At 48.5% G+C, this 23,169-nt stretch overlaps 1 protein-coding gene across 1 annotated transcript; it reads right to left on the bottom strand.

Annotated features, from left to right (window-relative positions):
* Positions 1 to 1,082: 1,082 nt before the first annotated feature.
* Positions 1,083 to 22,864, bottom strand: Pla2g12b (phospholipase A2 group XIIB). Its single transcript, XM_032888937.1, has 4 exons — positions 22,538 to 22,864; positions 13,197 to 13,285; positions 7,246 to 7,411; positions 1,083 to 1,615 (listed from the first exon to the last, which is right to left on the bottom strand). The coding sequence occupies exons 1-4, from the start codon at positions 22,746 to 22,748 to the stop codon at positions 1,494 to 1,496; spliced, it is 588 nt and encodes a 195-aa protein (XP_032744828.1). The 5' UTR covers positions 22,749 to 22,864; the 3' UTR covers positions 1,083 to 1,493.
* Positions 22,865 to 23,169: the final 305 nt, after the last annotated feature.

The raw sequence follows: 23,169 nt of genomic DNA, 5'->3' as shown, positions 1-23,169 counted from the left end.
GCAGGTGCTCAAAAAATTTTATTGAAATAAATATCATAAACTATAAGGAAAAGTGTTGTCTGCAGTGGATTCAGCTCCTTGATACTCCAGTTAACTCCTGACTTTACATGTGCTCAACTGAGCTCTCTTTCTTTCTCAGAATGACTGCAATGAACAAGTTTGGTTTTTGGTTTTTTTTTTTTTTTTTTCCTCTACTCTTTAATTGCCATGTGGGGTGATGGACAATCCTGATTTAACTTAATGAAATTAGGAAGGGAAATAGGGGTTGGGGATTTGGCTCAGTGGAAGAGCGCTTGCCTAGTAAGTACAAGGCCCTGGGTTCAGTCCCCAGCTCCGAAAAAAAAAAAAAAAAAGAAAAAAAAAAAAAAAGGAAGGAAATAGAAGGGGGAATTTTGGGTCAGAAAGCAACGTTTCTCTAGAAATAGTCAAAAGTAACTGTTTTAGACCTGGGGGCCTTTCAGTCTTTGTCATAATCAATCTCTCTCTCTCTCTCTCTCTCTCTCTCTCTCTCTGCGTGACAGGGTGAGAGCAGCTAACAAACAGAAACAAATATAAAAGTGAGTGTGCTGTGTTCAGAAAGGCTGTACAAAACAGCGGGCCTTGGAGTGAATCTGGCCAGTGTGACTTTGTTAGCTAATTATAATCTTCATTAGTGGCCCCCTTGGAGCAACAGACCACCTGCAGAGTAATGGAAGTGGCCTGGTCAGAGACCACAGAGTCTTGACTGGCCTAGTTTAAAGGGTCCACAGGTAGTCCTAATGCACAGTCAGTGCTGAGAGCCACGATTGAGGGAATGGCCTTCACTCCCTGTCAGCTGCAAGCACATCCCCTACCCCTAACCAGACACATCCCCATATCTCAGATCTGCAGATGGCTCTCACAGAGCTTGAAGTCTGAGCGTACCCCTGGGAGCAGGCCACCCGAGGGAGAGATGGAATCTCAGAGGCCCCAGTTCCATCTGACCTTCATCAGACTGGCTCTGCTCCCCACCGAGAGATCCTCACGGACAGAACTTACTCACCGGCCTGGATTCCGTTCTCATTAAGTGAAACAGAACCACAGAGGAGACGAAGTCATTCATCTCTCTTAGAGTTTTCTAAAAAGTGTGCTTTATTAAACGTGAGGTGTCAACTGGCAACTGAAACACGGGCCAGAGAAAAGTCATTGTCTCCAAATGTTTGGGCTCCCCCAGATTTCGCTTCTGACTGTCATGACCAGGTCGAGGAATAGCCGGGTCTACTTATGGCTTGTCTTTCAACTAAGAACTGAATTTCCAGGCACATGGTTCTCGGCTGGGGAGACCGGTGTTAGAGCAAACAGCCTTCAGACTCTGCGTGTCTTTTTCTCAACTTTCCTCAAAGGACGAGGCCTGCTGTTTCCCTTCTCCAGCTCGTGACCTCTGAAGGGTTGGAAGAAAGGGCAGGACTTGTACCTCACCACCGTCTCTGAAACAGCCCCGATGTGCCGCCGAGCCTGGAAAAGCCGCCTCGTCTTCATAACTCTTCTTTCTCCTCCTCTGCGCAGATGCACGCTGCCCGCTGACTGTTCATAAAGGGTCGGCAGCCCAAGGTCCACACGGTGTTGAACACGGTGTCAGCCAGGGAGTCACAGGCTGCTTAAGAAAGATAAAGAGAAAAGTAAAGACCAGCACAGACCATCCCTAAAGACCAGCACAGACCATCCCTAAAGACCAGCACAGACCATCCCTAAAGACCAGCACAGACCATCCCTAAAGACCAGCACAGACCATCCCTAAAGACCAGCACAGACCATCCCTAAAGACCAGCACAGACCATCCCTAAAGACCAGCACAGACAATCCCTAGAGACCAGCACAGACCATCCCTAAAGACCAGCACAGACCATCCCTAAAGACAGACCAGCACAGACCATCCCTAAAGACAGACCAGCACAGACCATCCCTAAAGACAGACCAGCACAGACCATCCCTAAAAGACAGACCAGCACAGACCATCCCTAAAGACAGACCAGCACAGACCATCCCTAAAGACCAGCACAGACCATCCCTAAAGACCAGCACAGACCATCCCTAAAGACCAGCACAGACCATCCCTAAAGACCAGCACAGACAATCCCTAAAGACAGACCAGCACAGACCATCCCTAAAGACAGACCAGCACAGACCATCCCAAAAGACAGACCAGCACAGACCATCCCTAAAGACAGACCAGCACAGACCATCCCTAAAGACCAGCACAGACCATCCCTAAAGACCAGCACAGACCATCCCTAAAGACCAGCACAGACCATCCCTAAAGACAGACCAGCACAGACCATCCCAAAGACCAGCACAGACCATCCCTAAAGACCAGCACAGACCATCCCTAAAGACAGACCAGCACAGACCATCCCTAAAGACAGACCAGCACAGACCATCCCTAAAGACCAGCACAGCCCATCCCTAAATACAGACCAGCACAGACCATCCCTCCCGACAGACCAGCACAGACCATCCCTAAAGACCAGCACAGACCATCCCTAAAGACCAGCACAGACCATCCCTAAAGACCAGCACAGACCATCCCTAAAGACAGACCAGCACAGACCATCCCTAAAGACCAGCACAGACCATCCCTAAAGACCAGCACAGACCATCCCTAAAGACCAGCACAGACCATCCCTAAAGACCAGCACAGACCATCCCTAAAGACCAGCACAGACCATCCCTAAAGACCAGCACAGACCATCCCTAAAGACCAGCACAGACAATCCCTAGAGACCAGCACAGACCATCCCTAAAGACCAGCACAGACCATCCCTAAAGACAGACCAGCACAGACCATCCCTAAAGACAGACCAGCACAGACCATCCCTAAAGACAGACCAGCACAGACCATCCCTAAAGACAGACCAGCACAGACCATCCCTAACAGACAGACCAGCACAGACCATCCCTAAAGACCAGCACAGACCATCCCTAAAGACCAGCACAGACCATCCCTAAAGACCAGCACAGACCATCCCTAAAGACCAGCACAGACAATCCCTAAAGACCAGCACAGACCATCCCTAAAGACAGACCAGCACAGACCATCCCAAAAGACAGACCAGCACCGACCATCCCTAAAGACAGACCAGCACAGACCATCCTAAAGACCAGCACAGACCATCCCTAAAGACCAGCACAGACCATCCCTAAAGACCAGCACAGACCATCCCTAAAGACAGACCAGCACAGACCATCCCTAAAGACCAGCACAGACCACCCCTACATACAGACCAGCACGGACCATCCATAAAGACAGGCCAGCACAGACCATCCCTAAAGACCAGCACAGACCATCCCTAAAGACCAGCACAGACCATCCCTAAAGACAGACCAGCACAGACCATCCCTAAAGACAGACCAGCACAGACCATCCCTAAAGACCAGCACAGACCATCCCTAAAGACCAGCACAGACCATCCCTAAAGCCAGCACAGACCATCCCTAAAGACAGACCAGCACAGACCATCCCTAAAGACCAGCACAGACCATCCCTAAAGACCAGCACAGACCATCCCTAAAGACCAGCACAGACCATCCCTAAAGACAGACCAGCACAAACCATCCCTATAGACCAGCACAGACCATCCCTAAAGACCAGCACAGACCATCCTAAAGACCAGCACAGACCATCCCTAAAGACCAGCACAGACCATCCCTAAAGACCAGCACAGACCATCCCTAAAGACCAGCACAGACCATCCCTAAAGACCAGCACAGACCATCCCTAAAGACCAGCACAGACCATCCCTAAAGACCAGCACAGACCATCCCTAAGACCAGCACAGACCATCCCTAAAGACCAGCACAGACCATCCTAAAGACCAGCACAGACCATCCCTAAGACCAGCACAGACCATCCCTAAAGACCAGCACAGACCATCCCTAAAGACCAGCACAGACCATCCCTAAAGACCAGCACAGACCATCCCTAAAGACCAGCACAGACCATCCCTAAAGACCAGCACAGACCATCCCTAAAGAACAGCACAGACCATCCCTAAAGACCAGCACAGACAATCCCTAAAGACCAGCACAGACCATCCCTAAAAGACAGACCAGCACAGACCATCCCTAAAGACAGACCAGCACAGACCATCCCTAAAGACAGACCAGCACAGACCATCCCTAAAGACCAGCACAGACCATCCCTAAAGACCAGCACAGACCATCCCTAAAGACCAGCACAGACCATCCCTAAAGACCAGCACAGACCATCCCTAAAGACAGACCAGCACAGACCATCCCTAAAGACCAGCACAGACCATCCCTAAAGACCAGCACAGACTATCCCGGGGGCACGCGAGGCAGCGTGTTCCCAGGCTGACAGAGACAGCATAGAGTTAAAAGTGCGTCAAGAGATGCACTTCCAGAAAAGCTCCCCTCTAGTCCAATGAAGCAGATACACTTGCTGGTGTCTCACTTTCGTGCCCTCCCTGGGAGGGGGAAGTCATTAGAAGTCCCATACGCTCATGATTTTAGAATACTCATTTAGAATGCAAAGCCACGTTTCCCTGCTCAACCATGGGTGCACAGTTGTTTATCGATGGAAGGAATATGTGTATGAGAGGTAGGTACACCAGCCTTGCTCCAGGGTACCAGAGATAGACAGACAGAATGCATCATCCCAACTCAAGGACCTCAGTTTGAACCAAGAGATGGAGCAAACAAACGGGACAGTAGCTAATTATACACCATGATGACAGGAACCACAAGGTGACTGGGAACTGGAGGAAAGGTTTCTGTCCCTTGAGAGAAGGAGCTCTGAGGGACAGGGCAGGAAAAGACCTTGGTTCACTTGTATACCAGATACCACGGACATGCCAGACATTGTAAACAACTTAGAGGAAATATAAATTCTCCACTCTCCATTGGACTGATCCAATGAAATTGAAAATGAAAACAGATGACTGGTCGCTAAAAAGGCATCTCCCAAGGAAATCCACCACATGTGGTTTCCAGGAAATGTTTGCTAGATGTTTAAAGAACTCATAGCAATTTCTTCTAAGTGCTTACAAAACTTAGGAGTATGTATATGGTCAGTATTATTATTATTATTATTATTATTATTATTATTATTATTATTTGGAGCTGGGGACCAAACCCAGGGCCTTCCACTTGCTAGGCAAGCACTCTACCATTGAGCCAAATCCCCAACCCCAGTCAGTATTATTTTGATAACCAAATCAGACAGAGAGAGCAGAGCGACAGCAAACCTCTGGTAAGTATCTCTCCTGGCTAAATGCAGCATCTTCAACAGATTCCAGTCAACGAGACTCACACCCATGACCAAGTGGGGCTTATCCTAAGAATTCAAGCTGGTTTTACACACTGAGCTCAGTATAGCACATCCCCTACCAATGGAATAAAAGTCACACACCACACACTGCAGACCTTTCTGTGATAGAAACACTCAACGAACCAGGAGGACTTCCACGCCTGATAGGAAGACCAGGGTCAGTACTCATGTTCAGGGCTAAGCTGATGCCTCTTCCCTGCAGAACAGGAAGAAGACACAAGATAGGAAGTCTTAACACTTCCATCGAATGGGTATTTAAGGTTCTAGCCAGAAAAGTCAAGCAAAAAGCAGGCATTTAAATCCCAATGGAAAGATGTGCTGATGACATCTTATGATGCCCTGAAAACTTACTAGAACTAATACATGAATTCAGCAAGATCAAAGAATAAATCAATAGACTGAAATCAATCATCTCTCTGCACAGCATCAATAAGTCACTCGTCAAGACAATGAAAGGGGCAGGAGGAAAGAAGGGCTCAGTGGGTAGCCGCACTTGCTGTACAAACCTGACACAGGCTGGGTTTGATCCCAGGAGCCCATATACAAAGGCTGGAGTTGGGAGCTGAAGGGACAGCTCAGCTGTTTAAAGGCTGGGCTCACAATCAAAAATATGCAGGAGTTGGAGTCGGGAGTAGGGGCGCACGCCTTTGATCCCAGCGCTGGACGCAGAGCCAGGACGACCCCTGAGTTTGAGGCCAGCCTGGTCTACGTAGTGAGTCCCAGGCCAGCCAAGGCTATTTAGTGAGACGCTGTCTCCAGTAAACAAGAACAAAAGCAGAGGCTGGACCCAGTTCCCCTGTAATGAGATGAGGCAAGGTCAGGAGAGCCATCATAAACACACATGTAAAAAATAAAGCAAAATTTAAAAAAGAAAATTAAGAAAACAGTTCCATTTAATATCACCGAGAAAAAAAAAAACCAAAACAAACCAAAAAAGCCCAGAACCCTGCAAGACCTATGGATAAGAACATGGTGCTTGTATTTAACCTGTAGAGAAGACAACTTCAAGTGTAGGCAAAGGCTGTCAGAGTTAGGTGATATTAAAATAGAGCTGGTCCCAGAGGGTGCCCCTCGGCTGGTGGAACACAAAATCAGAACTTGCAGAAACTTGGCCAGTGAGAGAGCAATGAGATATTTAGGAAGAAAAATCAATAGGACATTGGCCTAGAGCCATTCCCTGACCCAAGCCACAACACCAGCTCTCTCCTACCCTTTGTGGACACGGGTTAGAGAAGCTCTCACTTTACAAGGCCGGGTGAGTGTTCCACATCCCAGGCCCTCACACATTCACTTGAAGACCGTTCTCTAGACACCGTTCTAAGACCCACACCCCACAGTTGCTATCTCTGGCTCAGAGGAGCCTGATTCTCAACCTCTCCCATCTGGAAACTTTGAACATTAACACCAGGTTATCATGTTCTGGCTTCCGAAGTAGAGCGATGAAAACCTTTGAAATTAGGAAAAAGAAATTAGGAAAAAGAAATAAGAGAGGCAGAGCTGGCCGCCCAGGAGTTAGGCAGGGCTTCAAAAACACACAGAAAGCTATGCACACACAGAAGAGAATTTTTATAAAGTTCCTGGCCAAGCTAAGAGCGAACTATGAAAACAGGGCGTTAGCCAAACCACGTGGTCCCATATAGAGGGACTACTGAGCGGAAAAATGTTTAACAGGCCATGGAAGCTTTTTCTCCAGTCTTAAAAGGCAGGTTTTATTCTCTGTGAAGGCGCCACTGTGGCCTTTTCCGGCAGGGAGGGGCCCAGCGGCTTGTGGGTAGCGAGATCTTTAATGAAAGAGTGCCTAATCTCTCCCTCCACCTTCCCTGCAAGCTCCCATCATCTCTCCAGTCCAGGGAATCCTGGCTCCCTGTGTGAAGACAGGCGCAAACCCCACCCCACAGCCAGCCACACCCGTCACCAGGAAGTGTCCTTAAGAGACTTACCTTCCACGTTGGAGACGAAGCCCAGGCTCCGCTTGAGGTCAGAGCAGATGGTGTGGAGACACCATCGGAATTTTGCATCACAGCGGTATTTGTTGGCGCCGCAGGTGTCGTAGCAGACGTCCAACTGGTTACAACACTTGGTCATTGCTGGAATGCCCAAGTCCATCTGTGAAAGTGAAGCACGAGGGTGCGCCACGTTAAGAGCAGGCACCTGAGGCAACCCTGCCCCCTCACTGTGGACCAGTGCGCGCCACGTATTAGATCAGCTCGGAGACACCAAGAACTGGGGAAAAGCTGCTCCAAGTCACAGGACGTTGATTTAACGTTGTTACTAGCTTTGTAAGTGATGCTAGCCTAGTTTTCATCTTTCCTTTTGTGATGTTAGTTATTTTCAAATCCACAGCCATGTGTGGTGATGAAAACATATTAGAGGGACAGTCCACAGGGCACCGGGGGGTTGGAGTTTAAAACTTAGCAATGGTCTGAGAGCCTGTTGAAGTAAAAGATTGGAAATGGCTGGGCTGGAAGAGTGCTTGCCTCGTGTTTGTAAAGTTTTATCCCCAGAACTGCAAAGACCAGGCCTGGCTGCACATGCCCGTATCCCAGCATTCGGGAGGCAGAGGCAGGATGATTGGAAGGAAAAGGTCATCCTTGGCTACCTTTCAAGTTTGAGGCCAGCCTGGACTACCATGCCTTTAAAGGAGGAGGAGGAAGATGAAGAGGAGGGTTGGGAAGAGGACTAGGAGGAGGAGAAGGAGGAGGAGAAGGAAGAAGAGGAGGAGGAAGAAGATGAAGTAAAATGAAAATAGATCAGAGCCCAGAAGGAGAATGTGCAGGTTAACAAGTCAGTTTACTTAGTGTGTCAAGGGGGTTAGCAGGAAATGCGCACGCATACACATGCATGCAAGCACGTGTGCACACACGGGAGAAGCTGTGTGGGCCTTAGGGTCAGGTTCACTGGTGATGCCTGAGCCTTGAGTTTGCTCCTCTTCATGAAACTGATAAATAGCTTTGCCTTCCAAGTTAGAGTTAACACATTATCCTGAGCAAGAAAGAGATGGCGTTAAAAACCAAAAACATGGGCATATGTGCACACTCAGTGGTGCATGGGTGAGTGTATTCAGTGGTGCATGAGTGCACTCAGTGGTGCATGGGTGCATTCAGTGGTGCATGAGTGCACTCAGTGGTGCATGGGTGCATTCAGTGGTGCATGGGTGCACTCAGTGCTGCATGAAATCACAGAGCAGGTGAGGTTAGTACTAGGGAGGGCATCTTAGAAGCCTTTGCAGTTTCCTGATAACATGGGCTTGGTTTCTTGTTTATTGTTTTTACAGACTGGTTTTTATGTAGCTCAGGCTATCCACAAACTCATTATGGCCTTGAATGAATCCTCCTGCCTCTACACCTGGCTTTGGGGGCTGGGATGCGGGTGAGGGATGGACAGCTGCTTTCAGGGCATGTGTGAGGACTGTGCCATCAGTGGTGGTACAGCCTCTCCTCCATAGCGCCTTTCAGGTTCTCTTCTTAACCCAAGCTCACCTGATGCAGAGTGAGGACTTTCACAATCTGAAATGTCCTTTGAGCGACACAACAACAAAATCCCATTAAAGACAGCCCAGCTCACCAGCAGAGGCACAGGCTGGGCTTTGTAAGTCTTCATAGGCGTGGTCTTTCAATGCCTAAGGCAAAAGGACTTTGCATGGCCCCAGCCCCCAAACTAGAATTACACAGGACAAGGCAACTGCCCATTACCTAATGTAGTGACCACCACTCACTCCACTTGACCGAATGGGAGACTCTTGAATGGTGTGCATCTGTTTGTTTGTCTGTCTGTCTGTCTGTCTGTCTGTTTTTTGAGCTGGTCTCACTGTGTAGCTCTGCTGGCCTTAGCTCAGAGGCCCACCTGCTTCTGCTCCTGAGTGCTGAGATTAAAGGTGTGCACCAACACTGTACTACATTAACTGAGAAATCGATTGATTGGTGATTGATTGGTTGACTGATTGATTTCGGCAGCCCTCGGGACTGAACTCAAGGCCTTGCACATGCTAGGCAAGTGTTCTACCTCTGAGCTCCATCCTCTGCCCTGTGCGGTCACTTCTAGAAGAGTTAAGCTCACAGTGGAGAATGTGTTATTTCTCTAATACACTCAGTCAAGAGGATAGTGTGTTCACACATTTACCACCGATTGTGAATAAGCTGGTCCCAGGCTGTGCAAGGGACCAAAACATTGCATGGAAAGAGGCAAGACATTTAGTTTCACATACTTAAGAAAATATGTTCAGCCAATAGCAGTCAAGCTTCTTCTAGCCAATCAGTGTGTGAACACGTATTTCTGACAGATGCTTGGAAATTGCCTAGAGGGTGGAGACTCTTCCTGCAGTTGGTACAGAATTAAATTGGATTTAAATTAATAGGCGAGCAGCAGGTCAGATAGAACAAGGGTCCTAGAGCTACTTAGAAGCCCAGTGAAATTATTAAATCAGCTTAAAATTGAGGCTTAGCTGTATGTATTAAAATATAATCCAGGGGCCTGGGGAGGTGGCTCAGAGGCTAGGAACACTGAGGTGTTAGATTGGAGTTTGAGTCCAGCATCATCATCGACATGCTGTCTCAACGACAATCTATGACGCCATCCCCGGGATCTGATGCCCTCTTCTGGCCTCCATAGGGACTGCAGGCACGAAGTGCACAGACCTACCTGCAAGCCCCACACACAAAACCATCGAACATATAAAATCAAAATGTAAAAGAAAAAACGTATTTTTAAAAAAACTTCCAAAAAGACACTATTTGGGACCTGAGATGGCTCTTAGTGGCGTACGTGCCGCACACACGAAGACCTGAGAGGTAGCTCTCGGTGTCCGTATCAAGGTTGGCTGCCTGGAAAGAGGGTTCTCAAGGCGTGTGAGCCGGGCAGTCTAGGTAAATTGGTGAGCTCTAGGTAAGAAATAAGGAGATGGCTCACTCGATAAAGTGCCAGCTGTATAAGTCGGAGGGCCCGAGCCCTGGTCCCCAGGGCACACATAAAACCCAGGAACTGTAGCTTCTCTATCAACAGTGAGGGGGAAGATGGAGACAGCTGGATCCCTAAAGCTGGTTGGCTAGCGGGCCTAGTCACGTGATGAGCTTTGGGTGTAATGAAAGAACCCACCTCAAAAACAAACAAATAAACAAACAAACAAACAAAAAAACACAAAAAAAGCGCCCCCCCCAAAAAAAGGCCGACGGTAGGCAAGATGGCTCCCGTCGTAGTAAAAGCACAAGGCACTAAGCCTGAAGACGTAGCTTCTATTCCCAGCACCCACACAGAGGAAGGAGACAATTCCTGCATGTTGCCCTTTGACCTCCACATGCACTGTGGCATGCGTGGTCCCACGCTCAAAACAAATAAAAGTACAATTTAAAAAACTTAAAGCTGGAGAGGAAATGAGAAAACCATCCAGCATTGACCCCAGGACTCTACACACGTGTGCATGTGCACAAGCATGCACAAGCACACACTCACACACACTCACACAAGAAAAAATAAGGTGCAGAGCACAGGAAGAGGATATCCAGTGCCACCCTCTGCCTTCCGGAATGCGTGTGTGCTCATACACACACACACACACACACACACACACACACACACAGAGAGAGCACAACTCAATATCACAGCTGATGTCCCTCCGGCTCCATTTTATATCAAACCTCGCTTCTAAAGTGCAGGTCAAAAGCATGATCTCTGTCTGACTGTCTCTCTCCTCCTTCTCTGTCTCCCCTTCCTCCCTCTCTCTTTCTTTTTCTCTCCCCCTCTCTGTGCATGTGTATTTTCATGCACGCTCAGGTGTGCCTGTGTGTGTCTGTGCTTGTGTGTGTGTGTGTGTGTATGTGCATGTTCAGGTGTGCTGCTGTGTGTGTGTGTGTGTGTGTGTGCACATGCTCAGATGTGCTGCTGTGTGTGTGTGTGTGTGTGTGTGCTCAGGTGTGTCTGTGTATGTCTGTCTTGTGTGTGTGTGTGTGTGTCTGTGTGTGTGTGTGTGTGTGTGTGTGTGTGTGTATGTTTGTGTGTGTGTGTGTGTGTATGTGTGTGTGTGTGTGTGTGTGTGTGTATGTTCAGGTGTGCTGGTGTGTGTGTGTTTGTGTGTGTGTGTGTATGTTTTGTGTGTGTGTGTGTGTATGTGTGTGTGTGTGTGTGTGTGTGTGTGTGTGTATGTTTGTGTGTGTGTGTGTGTGTGTGTGTGTGTGTGTGTGTGCACCCATGTAGGCCTGTGAGTGGAGGCCAGGGAATAACCTCAGCTATTATTTCCCAGGTACCAATTCTCTTGCTTTTTTTTTTCTCCATCTTTATTAACTTGAGTATTTCTTATTTACATTTCGATTGTTATTCCCTTTCCCGGTTTCCAGGCCAACATCCCCCTAACCTCTCCGCCTCTCCTTTTATATGGGTGTTCCCCCTCCCCATCCTCCCCATTACCGCCCTCCCCAACAATCCCGTTCACTGGGGTTCAGTCTTAGCAGGACCCAGGGCTTCCCCTTCCACTGGTGCTCTTACTAGGATATTCATTGCTACCTATGAGGTCAGAGTCCAGGGTCAGTCCATGTATAGTCTTTAGGTAGTGGCTTAGTCCCTGGAAGCTCTGGTTGCTTTCGGCATTGTTGTTCATATGGGGTCTCGAGCCCCTTCAAGCTCTTCCAGTTCTTTCTCTGATTCCTTCAACTGGGGTCCCATTCTCAGTTCTCTCTTGCTTTTTTGAGCCAGGGTCCATCTTTTGCCTGGAACTTTCCAAATAAATTAGTTGCTGCCTGCGGAGCCGTGGGCACCTGGCTGCCTTCATCCATCCCTCCAGGGCCAGCGTTACAAGTGTGTGCCACGCTGACCGGGCTTCTTTTTTTTTTTTTTTTCTTTTTTTTTTTCGGAGCTGGGGACCGAACCCAGGGCCTTGCGCTGCCTAGGCAAGCGCTCTACCGCTGAGCTAAATCCCCAACCCCTGCTGACCGGGCTTCTTAACGTGGGTTCTGGGGCTCAAACTCAGACTCTCTTGGTGGTAAGGCAAGCATTATGCCGACTGAGCTACCTCCCAGCACAACAACCCCCTGATTTTTGAGACAGGGCCTCCTGTAGCCCAGGCTGGCCTCAAATTCACTGTGAGGTCAAGGATGACCTTGAACCTCTGGAGCGCTGGGATTCCAGGCCTGTGCCACACACCTAGTTCCTGTGATGCTTCTTAGAACGTCATGCGTGCAAGGCAAGCACTCCACAAACCCCAGAAAGGGTCAGGAAATCTTTAAGGAGGTCAAGTCACAGCTTGCTTCCGGGAGAGGCTGTGAGTTTGAGGAAGGGTCGGTGACATGCTAATGAATCTCAGGAAGCAGTGGGTGTGTCAAATGCAAGTGTTTAAAAGATCATTTTATGGGTATGAGCGTGTATGCCTGCTCTACAGAAGAGGGCATCAGGTCCCGTTATAGATGATTGCAGGGCACCATGTGGTTGTTGGAAATTGAACTCAAGACCTCTGCTCTTAACCCCTGACCATCTGTCCAGCCCAAACTGCAAACGTTGGTGAGTTCACACTTTGAACACAAAGCTACTGTTTGCAGAGGTCAGCCAACATAGCATCCGTTCTTTCTGCCTAGCACCAAACACTGGAGTCCACCACTAGAATGAATTACTAATTTAAGTAAAACACCATCATCCAATCATCTTTATGTGTGTCCCGATGTCGTAGATCTTGGCTGATGCTTACAATGGTGACATTGAAGTTGACAAAAACCAGCAGTCTTTGAGAAAATGACCTCAAGTATCTCCCCCCGCACCAAATCCTCTCCCTTCTCCCAGTCTAGTTTAAAATTCCAAATCTCACTGTTCTAGTAGATTCCATAAATGATCGCTTCTGTCAGTGATACCACTTGGATTGCTCTTATTTACTTAAAAACATATCAATCCAGAAGGTAATGTTAGAGGTACGTACACTTCCCGGAACCTTGATACCCAGGAAATAGGAACCACAACCGTTGGGCTCCTGAGGTTTGTAGCCAGGTCTGGGCATCGGTGCCTTTCCTAGCAGGAAGAAGGAGAAAAGTGGAAGAAATAGTTAGAAGTCAAACATTTGCCCCTTACTCATCCAATAAAAATGTCCTTAAAGCGTGTGTGTCACCGTCTCCCATAAGATATTCCCATTAAATAGGTAGTGAGGAGGAGGTCATAGAGGAATTCTCTTTACTGTTTTACAAGTTGAATATCTCCTCCAGACAGAGTGGGGCCATGCCCCCCCAACACAGCACAGCACACAGGAGGTCACACATCAGCAGCGACAGAATGGGCAGCTGTGCCACCAAAGAGGTTAACTTTGCATTGAAGAAAGCGTGGGGCGTCTCTGCAGGCGCAGACACAGCGTCCCTGACCACCGAGCAAAGCCCGTGCCTGGTGTTCAGGAACTCTGTGCAAACAGTCTGGATGCTTTAACTTGGTCATAGGGCTTAGGAATCGTGATGTGTCAAAGAAGCTGGTTCCATTGCGTAATGGTGAGTCATCCCATAACCTTGACCCATCTGCTTCCTGCCCTGGTCTCTGCTTCCTGCTGCAACAGAATGTGAGAAACCCCTGCCACAACCAGGAGCTCTACCATACCCTCCTCACCATCACACACACACACACACACACAGACCTACCTGCTGATACCTTCTGAGACCAGGAGACAACATAAATCTTTAAATTGCTTTAAATTTCTCCTCCGAGGTGTTTATGGAGGAGATGAAGTGCACAGTACACAAGGAGTAGAACCTCTGGGTCACATGACCCCATGCTTAAGGTCATGACCTTTTTGAGGGTACCCGGGCACTGCTTCTCCTCGAAGCTGCACCAACCTTCACTATCGGCCTCCCTCACAGTCCTTGCTTCCGATCTCCACACGCCCTTGTCCTTAACCAGAAGGGCATCTGTCCTTCCCCTGCTTCCCAGATCAGAGGACAGACGTGGCTTCTATTCATTTCCGCGGCCGCTGTACACATTTGCTTGACTCGTTGTTAAGCTGCCTTTTTCATGTCGGGCTGAGTTTCTTCCTATCCTCCATATATCTTCATACGTATCAATCTCCCTTTCGTAGTTTATTTCTTTTCTCTCACCTGAATCCGGGCGTTCCTCATCTAATCTATTTTCTGGCTCTAATTTAAAATACTGAACTACATTGTTCCACTTATTAATTTTCTTTAGGTCAACTAATCCATTTAATTAACCCACTGAAGCTTTCCTTTCAAATACTGTATTTTTTCAATTGAGTTCTACTGATTTCTTCCTGCGGATTTGGGCCTTCACTTTTCTTTGGCTTTCGCTTGTAAAACTTTGTTTTCTTTTTAATAGATAATTTGAAATATTATTTATTATGATTTCTAGTCCTTGGGACCTGAGGTTTGATTCTCAGTATGTTTGGGCTTTGGCCTGCGGTTTTATTTTTTGAGCCAGGGTCTCTCTCTCTCTCTCTCTCTCTCTCTCTCTCTCTCTCTCTCTCTCTCTCATCGTGGCCTTGAACTCACAGCTCTCTTGTCTCAATCATCTGAATTCTGGAACAACAGCATGTGCTACCATAGTTGGCTTTTTCTCACATTTTAAATGCTGATCCACTTTTCCCCATGATGATAATTTACAGAGAATGTAATTTTTGTAAGAATTCTTAAAAAAAAAAAAAAAAAAAAAAAAGGAGGCTCAACAGACCCAAGTTTGGTTTCCAACACCCAAATCATATGGCTCACAGGCGTCTGTAACTCTGGTTCCAGAGGATCCAACACCCTCTTTTTTTTTTTTTTTTTATTAACTTGAGTATTTCTTATTTACATTTCAATTGTTATTCCCTTTCCGGTTTCCAGGCCAACATCCCCCTAGCCCCCTCCCCCCCCCTTTCTATATGGGTGTTCCCCCCCATCCTTCCCCATTACCACCTCCCCCCAACAATACAGTTCACTGGGGGTTCAGTCTTAGCAGGACCCACGGCTTCCCCTTCCACTGGTGCTCTTACTAGGATATTCATTGCTACCTATGAGGTTGGAGCCCAGGGTCAGTCCATGTCTAATCTTTGGGTAGTGGCTTAGTCCCTGGAAGCTCTGGTTGCTTGGCATTGTTGTTCATATGGGGTCTCGAGCCCCTTCAAGCTCTTTCAGTCCTTTCTAAGATTCCTTCAAAGGGGGTCTCGTTCTCAGTTCAGTGGTTTGCTGCTGGCATTCGCCTATTTATTTGCTGTATTCTGGCTGTGTCTCTCAGGAGAGATCTACATCCGGTTCCTGTCAGCCAGCACTTCTTTGCTTCATCCATCTTGTCTAATTGGGTGGCTGTATATGGATGGGCCACATGTGGGGCAGGCTCTGAATGGGTGTTCCTTCAGCCTCTGTTCTAAACTTTGCCTCCCTATTCCCTGCCAAGGGTATTCTTGTCCCCCCCCCCTTTTTTTTTTTTTTTTTTTTGGTTCTTTTTTTTTCGGAGCTGGGGACCGAACCCAGGGCCTTGCGCTTCCTAGGCAAGCGCTCTACCGCTGAGCTAAATCCCCAACCCCTTCTTGTTTCCCCTTTTAAAGAAGGAGTGAAGCATTCGCATTTTGATCATCCGTCTTGAGTTTCATGTGTTCTGTGCATCTAGGGCAATTCAAGCATTCTGGCCACCATGGGCACTGCATGTACAGACATAACATGTGTATCCTTCAAATGCTCATACCTCTCTCTCTCTCTCTCTCTCTCTCTCTCTCTCTCTCTCTCTCTCACTCACACACACACACACACACACACACACACACACACACACACCATTTAAGAGTAAAATTAAAAGTCCAAACCACTTGTTTTGTTCTGTGTGTTCTGTGCATGCGTGTGGCTCTGCATGGTGGTGCAGTGGGCACATGCTCATGTCCGCTGAGGGCACAGCTTTTGGACACATTTAGAGCTGGAAACCCAGACAGGTATGGGCACCTCTTAAGAGTTCGTCTAAGTTGCTCAGCGTCTCCCCGTCCCCTCAATTCTTTTTTTTTTTTTTTTTTGAGTTGGGGACCAAACCCAGGGCCTTTTGCTTGCTAGGCAAGCGCTCTACCCCTGAGCTAAATCCCCAACCCCTGCCCCCTATTCTTATGCACAAAGAAGCTTTCGACGGTGGGTGTTCTAGACCTGTACCAGGACCTCGCACACTGTGAGAGCATACCCTGCGGCTGGTCTATGCTCCATCCTTCCAACACCTCGGTTGTGACTGTGAGAGTCTCAGGCTGACTAATACCTACAGGTATTGCTCAGCCTGCTTTCCTGGGGCCATAGGTGAGCAGGTGAGTTCTGCTCATTCCCTGTGTGTGAGGCGTTCTGGGGCTGGGGATGCTTCAGGCGGACATTCTTCACCCCCATCACTGCTAGAGGCTTCATGCTTCTTATAATAGTGGGTTGAGATTTTGTAATCTCTTTGCACATGTGAGTGAGTTCATCTGTGTGTGTACATGCTTGTGCAGTGTATGTGTGTACATGCATGTATAGTGTATATATATGCATGTACATGTGTGTGGTGTATGTGTGTGCACATCTATGTGCATGTGTGTGATGTGTGTGGTATGTTTGTTCTGTGTGTACATGTATGTGGTATGGTGTATGTGTAGTATGTGTATAATGTGTGTGGTGTGTGTGTAATTGTGTGGTGTGTGTGTAATTGTGTGGTGTGTGTGTGTGTGTGTGTGTGTGTGTGTGTTATGCATGTTGGGAAAGGTAACTGGATCTACTTGTCTCTGCCCTGCAGGGCTAGGTTATAAGCAAGTACCCCAGGCCCAGTGTCCACACGGGCCAGGACCTGAAGGTCCTCCTCCTAACAAGTATCCATGCTAGTGCCATCAACACTTACAGGACAGCACTGGGTCCCAGTTCTGAAACCCTAAGTAAATTAGACCAACTCGAGGGCTCTCAGAAAACATGTATACAGCAGATACGCCTCTGTGAAAATGAAAGAAACTCAGTTCCTTCTGCAGCTGCCCAGGCTCAGCTCAGCATCCCAGTTCTTACAGGCGCCAGTTACCTCTCCTGGTGTTGAGCACCGGACACCCTGTCCTCCGTCTGGCGTTACTCTCTGTTCTCAAACCCAAGCACTAGGGTATGCAGCATTAGGGTTTGCCCATCATCACCTCCTCAGGTTCTCCTCCTCTCTGAAGATTTCCATTATCATCTCACAGTGTGTGTGTGTGTGTGTGTGTGTGTGTAAGTGGGTGTGAGCATGTGTGTGACAGTGTGTGTGAATGATGTGAGTGTGAGTGAGTGAGTATGTGTGAGCACGTGTGTGAGAGTGTGAGTGCCTGTGAAAGAGAGAGAAAGTGTCTGTGAGAGAGAAAGAGTGTGGGTGTGAGTGTGAGAGAGTGTGTGTGAGCATGTGTGTGAGTGAGTATATGTGTGAGTGAGAGTGTGAGTGTAAATGAGCGTGTGTGCAAACACATGAGAGCATGTGTGTGAGTGGGCATGTGTGTGTGTGTGTGTGTGTGTGTGTGTGTGACACTGGGGAACAGTCTGACATCAGTAGTTGAGTCACACATGGACAAACAATGGAGCCGTGTGGTATAATTTAATGTCTCTTGGAAGTAAGATGATGGGGATTTTATCTCCTCTCCAGATTGCTCGTTTATAAGCGTTCCACACAGCTACCTTTATAGACATCAGGAAAAAAGTAAATAAAACTAATGTCTGAATACACAGGCAATGCATTTTTAAAGTTTCTTTTTAAATTGCCTTTTATATTTTATGTGTATGGGTGCTTCACCTATACAGTACAGTCTTTGTACTGCATGTATGCCTGGTGTTCTCGGAGACAAGAAGAGAGTATCAGACCCCTTAGAACTGGAGTTAGCATGATCGTGAACTATCATGCGGGTGCTGGGAATTGAACCCTGGTCCTCTGGAAGAGGCTCTTAACCACTGAGCCATCCCTCCAGCCCCCCTCCCCCAAGCATCATTTTAGTGACTGCATGAGGTGATGCTGCAGGCTCTGGTGACTTCCCAAGTTACCCCTTGGTCTTTTGCACTTAAGAAATCACAGAAGAGAAGCCTCTAAAGTCAGTTTGAAAGATAATGGAGTGGCTGCCCGGGTGTTGGTGCTTGCTGGTGAGCTGCTGGATTCGCTGCAGGAAGCTGCTTGGGAGAGCAGCGTGGAGTCTAAGTTCTAGTGAAGTCAGTTGAATGGAGGCAGAGACAACACATGGCCTCAAGCTGCTGTTATAGTTTTGATGCTCTGAGCCTGAGTGTCCCCAACACGCATCACTTACGTGTAGATTTATTTCCTGGTGCGGTTGAGAATTTGAAACTCTGTTTCCTTGGCTTGCAAATGGTGAGTCCCCTCACTGCCAGCCTTTTATAGCCTGCCAGCTACAAGTGGGCTTCGTCTATTTTAATGATCAGGGGCGGAACCAAAACAAGAACAATATTTTATGACATGTGAAGATTATATGAAATTCAAGTTTTAGTGCCCATAAAGAAGTTTTATTGGGGCACAGCCACTCTCGTTTATTATGCATTAGCTGTGGCTGTTTCCACGGGGAAAAGAAATCCCACGAGATTGCTGCAATTTTGAACCGGGGATGCTTTTTTAATCAAGATGTAAAAGTCAGGGGCCGTAAAAAAGGAGAGAAGACAGATTTGCCCTGATAAAGTGTAAAGCCTAAGCAAAGTTAACCCCATAAAACACAGACATCAGGATGGAGGTCCCAGGAAGAGTCAGCCACGAGGCCCAACAATGCTGCCTCCGGCCACGGGTCCCACACTCCTGACCAGCCTTTCTCCTCTCTCATCTTTGTTATTGTAAAGATGGAGAGAAGGGCACATCGCAGATCAGGGGTCTGAATGACTCCTCCTGTGGAGGCTGAGGCTGCCCTCATCCAGAAGACACCTGCGAGGGCACAGGGCACACATGCACGACAACCTCCAGGTTTGCCCAAATGACCAGCACTGTGATTTGGAGGCGGCAAGACAGCGTCATCCATCCCATCCACAGAACAGACTTCCTTTTTTCCCACAGGCTTCTGAGAACCCAGTGAAGGCTGCAATAAAGTCCTTCGCTGGGAAGATAGGCAAACTCACAAGTATGTGAAGTTTTTCTATGAAATTTCAGACAGATTAAAAAAAAGTCTCTTAAAAAAATAAAACTGATAGGGCTTGAAATGTAGCTCAGTGGGCGGAGTGCGTGTTGACATGAATCTGTGGATTTGACCCACAGATGTGAGGAAACTGGGCGTGTTGGCATGTGTTTATGATCTCAGGAGGTGGAGGCAGGAGGATGGGAAGTTCCAGGTCATCCTTGGCTTGGTAGGAAGTTTGGAGCTAGCCTGGGTTGTATGAGACACTGTCTCACATTATTTAAAAAGGTGGAGATTCGCTACAGCGAAAAGCTTCTGAATGTAAGAAGGAGCAGTGACAGACCGGAGACGGCAGAGAGACAGGAGGAGGTGTTCGTACACTGCAGCTAGGAAAGGGCTGGCACCCAAAACCCAGCAATAGCATAAACAAAACAGCCTGACTTTAGAATGACCAAAACGTGTTCCTTGCTGGCTGTGGTGGCCCATGCCTTTAATTCCTGCACTCAGAAGGCTGAGGCAGGTGGATCTCTAAGTTTGAGGCCAGCCTGGTCTACAGAGTGAGCTCCAGAACAACCAGGGCTACACAGAGAAACCTGTCTCAGCCAAACCAAACCAAACCAAAACAAACCAAACCAAAACAAAACAAAACAAAACAAACCAAAACAAAACAAGCCAGGCACCCATGTGACACCCCTACATGCAAGCGAAACACCCACGCACATAAAATAAAATAAATACATCCAAGAAACGATCTGAAGAAGCCCAGCAAATGATGGGTGGATTGAAAAGGTGCATTCCTGTTACCAGGGAGATGCAAGTGGAGACCACAAGGGACACCACCTTACACTCGCTAGAATGGCCAAAGGGAGCTCATACCCCAAAGGTGGGAGTGTCACTCAAAATGAGCGTAGCCATTTTGGAAAGCAATGTGGAAGCTCCTTGGCAAGTTAAAAACTGAAACCAGAACTGCTGTGTAGCCCCGCAATCCCCCGCCTGGTACATATCCATCAAAACCGAGCTGAAAACACATCGACCCTCTCTTGCTCCTCACAGCATTACCTGTGACACAGAAACAACCCCAACACACGCCTACAGGGAGTAGATAAAGAAAACGCGTGTGCACAGTGGGATGCTGTACCATCGGAAGGAGGAAACCCTGCACTCTGGAACTGGAAGCCATTGCACTGGTGGGAGATGAATCAGAAAAACACACATGGTGTGATCTCCAGTGTGGAACCTAAGAAAGAGAAGTTAGTTTCCTAGAAGCAGAGAGCAGAGAGGCTGAGCAGCGGAGGAACTGAGAAAGAGAGATCTTGGTCAAAGGGCCCATTTTTGATGGAAGGAGTCATTCTTAGTAGTTTAGTATACTGATGACCATAGCTAATGATTTTGTGTTATATATTTCTGCTAGAATTTGAACCATGGGGACTAGGAGATGCCTCAGTGGGTAAATACATCTGATGCTGGGCATGCAGCATCAGGACCTGAGGTCAGATAGCTTCTGTGTAAAAGGCTGGGCATGGCTGCCCATGCATCTGCCACCCCAAGGCTGTAAGAATACAGAGACAGGATGGCTGGCATTTCCTGGCTGCCAGCTTAGTTCCAAGTTCAGTGAGAGCCCCTGACTCAGGGAACAAGCTGAAGTGTGATAATTCGAGACACAGATGTCTGGCCTCCATGTACATATTTAGACAGGTACACACACAGTTCCCCACAGGTTTTTGCTTTAAATGTTAGTTTTCTGGCCAATGCTACTGTTTTGGGAAGCAGAAGAATTAGTTCTGAGAGAGGCCCTGTGTATCGGAAGATGCTGTCCAGGGCCACACCTCTGAAGGCTACACCCAGCCTAGCTTCCCAACATGGCCTGGCGAACCAGCCTCCACTTCAAGCTCCCACCGCCCGCCCACAATTGCTTCCTTGGTGTCCCTCCGTAACAGACAGAGACGTTCTGAAACCCTCAGCCGACATAAGCCCTTCCCTCCTTAAATTATTTGTAGCCAGTGAGAAAGTAGCCTAATGTTCTCCCCACAAATAAGCAGTGAGCTTGTGGGAGGCTCCCTTAGGCCCTGAACCTTTCCACAATGGACCAAAACATCAGGCTTTCCCATAAACAGCCACTGTTATTTTTGTTGATTCAAATTTTTAAAAAGATTTATGTTTAAGCATCCCTTAGGAGGAAGTGGGCTGAGAGGGGATCTGGGGGGTCTCACTATGTAGCCAGGTTCCCCAGTAGCTGAGACCACAGTCTCAAGACCCTCCTCCATAAGCAATCGAAAAGCTTGCTGGTCCCGCCCAGTCAGAGGCTGCCCAACCAAAACTTACTCAAGTCTTTTTAGAGAAGTAAGCCCTACTGTTGTGAGATGTTTGCTAAGCCTTGGGTCTATTGACAATATCTGTGTTGATTCAAATGGCAGGCATTAACCCTTTCCTGCCTCCTTGGTGGAAATTAGGTGGGCTTAATGAGGTGACCTGGTCTTGTGCTCATCCTTCTAACTTTGAGTAAATATGAGGCTGAGGGGCCCAGAATTTGAACCCACGACATTTTCAGGGGGACATGATACTCAGCTTCCAGTCTCTTCCCAGGAGGGTGAAGAGGAACTGGCCTCAGCCCCAGCTCCTGCCCTTGCTGACTTTGTAAGGTAAGCATGGGAGCCCACCCCGGTTCCCAGTTGTGTCTCTGGTATCCAGCTCTGGGGCGGTGCTTGGGAGCCCTGGTGGGCAGCAGGCAGGCCAGTTCAGTGATGCAGTGACTAGGCAAGGGCTCCCTTGGTAGAATCTAGGCTAATCGCAGGCAGTCAGAGGCCCGAAGCAGACGAGAGTCCTTCGGAGATTTAGGGATACAAGGGTAATTGTTTGACCCCCCGGGCAGATTCTCAGGTTCAGCGTTCTTCTCTTGGGAGCATCTCTGAGTCTCTGAGGTCCCTCTCAGACCTTGCTGCCTTCCCATAAGGCCCTACCTGCCTCCCAACTACTAAAAGGCCTCAGCGAAGGTTCCTAGTAAGCTGAGTAGAGCTTGAGTTTCAGACAAATCATACTTTATCGGGAGATATCGATCCCAGTTGTCACTCTGGGCCCCTCACAGAATTTAGTTGTCTGCTTGGATTTCTGATGTCACTACTCCTGATTTTGCTCTGCCCGGCAACCTGGCCTACCCGGTGTAGGACAGATGTGACCGGTGTTGCTGCTTATGTCGTCACTCCCCATCCCCACCCCCACCCCCACCCCCAGAGAAGGCACCCACTCACCATATCGACACCGGTACTGACAGACTCCATTCTTCCCTCCCAGCAGCTCCATGAAGGAATCCACGTAGCTGTTGACGGACTCGAAGCTGCCCCGCAGCTGCCTCAGGCCCCAGTCAGAGTAGGACTCCTCTCCCTTGGGGCTGGGGTCACTCTGAGCCAGGCTGCCTACCAGGCCAAGCCACAGGAGGAAGAAGGCACAGAGCAGCTTCATCTTGCTCGCACAAGTAGAACTTCGCTGCTGCTCTTGTCCCCAACCCCAGCCAGGGTCCCTGGACGCCCGGGGACACGCACAGCCCCGTGCCCGGGCTTATCGGAACAGTCAGTCTGTGTTCCCCAGAGGTGGACTTTAAACACAGCCATGGAGGCTGGGAGCCGATCCGAGCGATTAGAGAGGACGAAGGTGAAACCGTGGGAGGGGCTGTATGAGGATGGCCCAAGAGGGGGACTTCCCAGTGGACCCCAACACGCTGGAGGGGATGACTGCACACTCTGCGAGGGGGGGACGGGAGTCCCGGGATTCTCCAGCACACTTGGGCTCCCCAGGCTTCTTGACTGCAGAGCTTGTCCCAAGATCTCAGCCACACCCCGAACCACTTCCTCCTCTATACCTATCCTGGGGAGGCCCTTGAGGG

This window comes from Rattus rattus, chromosome 18 (assembly GCF_011064425.1).
Source record: "Rattus rattus isolate New Zealand chromosome 18, Rrattus_CSIRO_v1, whole genome shotgun sequence".
In the NCBI taxonomy this organism is placed as follows: Eukaryota; Metazoa; Chordata; class Mammalia; order Rodentia; family Muridae; genus Rattus; species Rattus rattus.
This window is presented reverse-complemented; position numbering and strand designations above follow the sequence as displayed.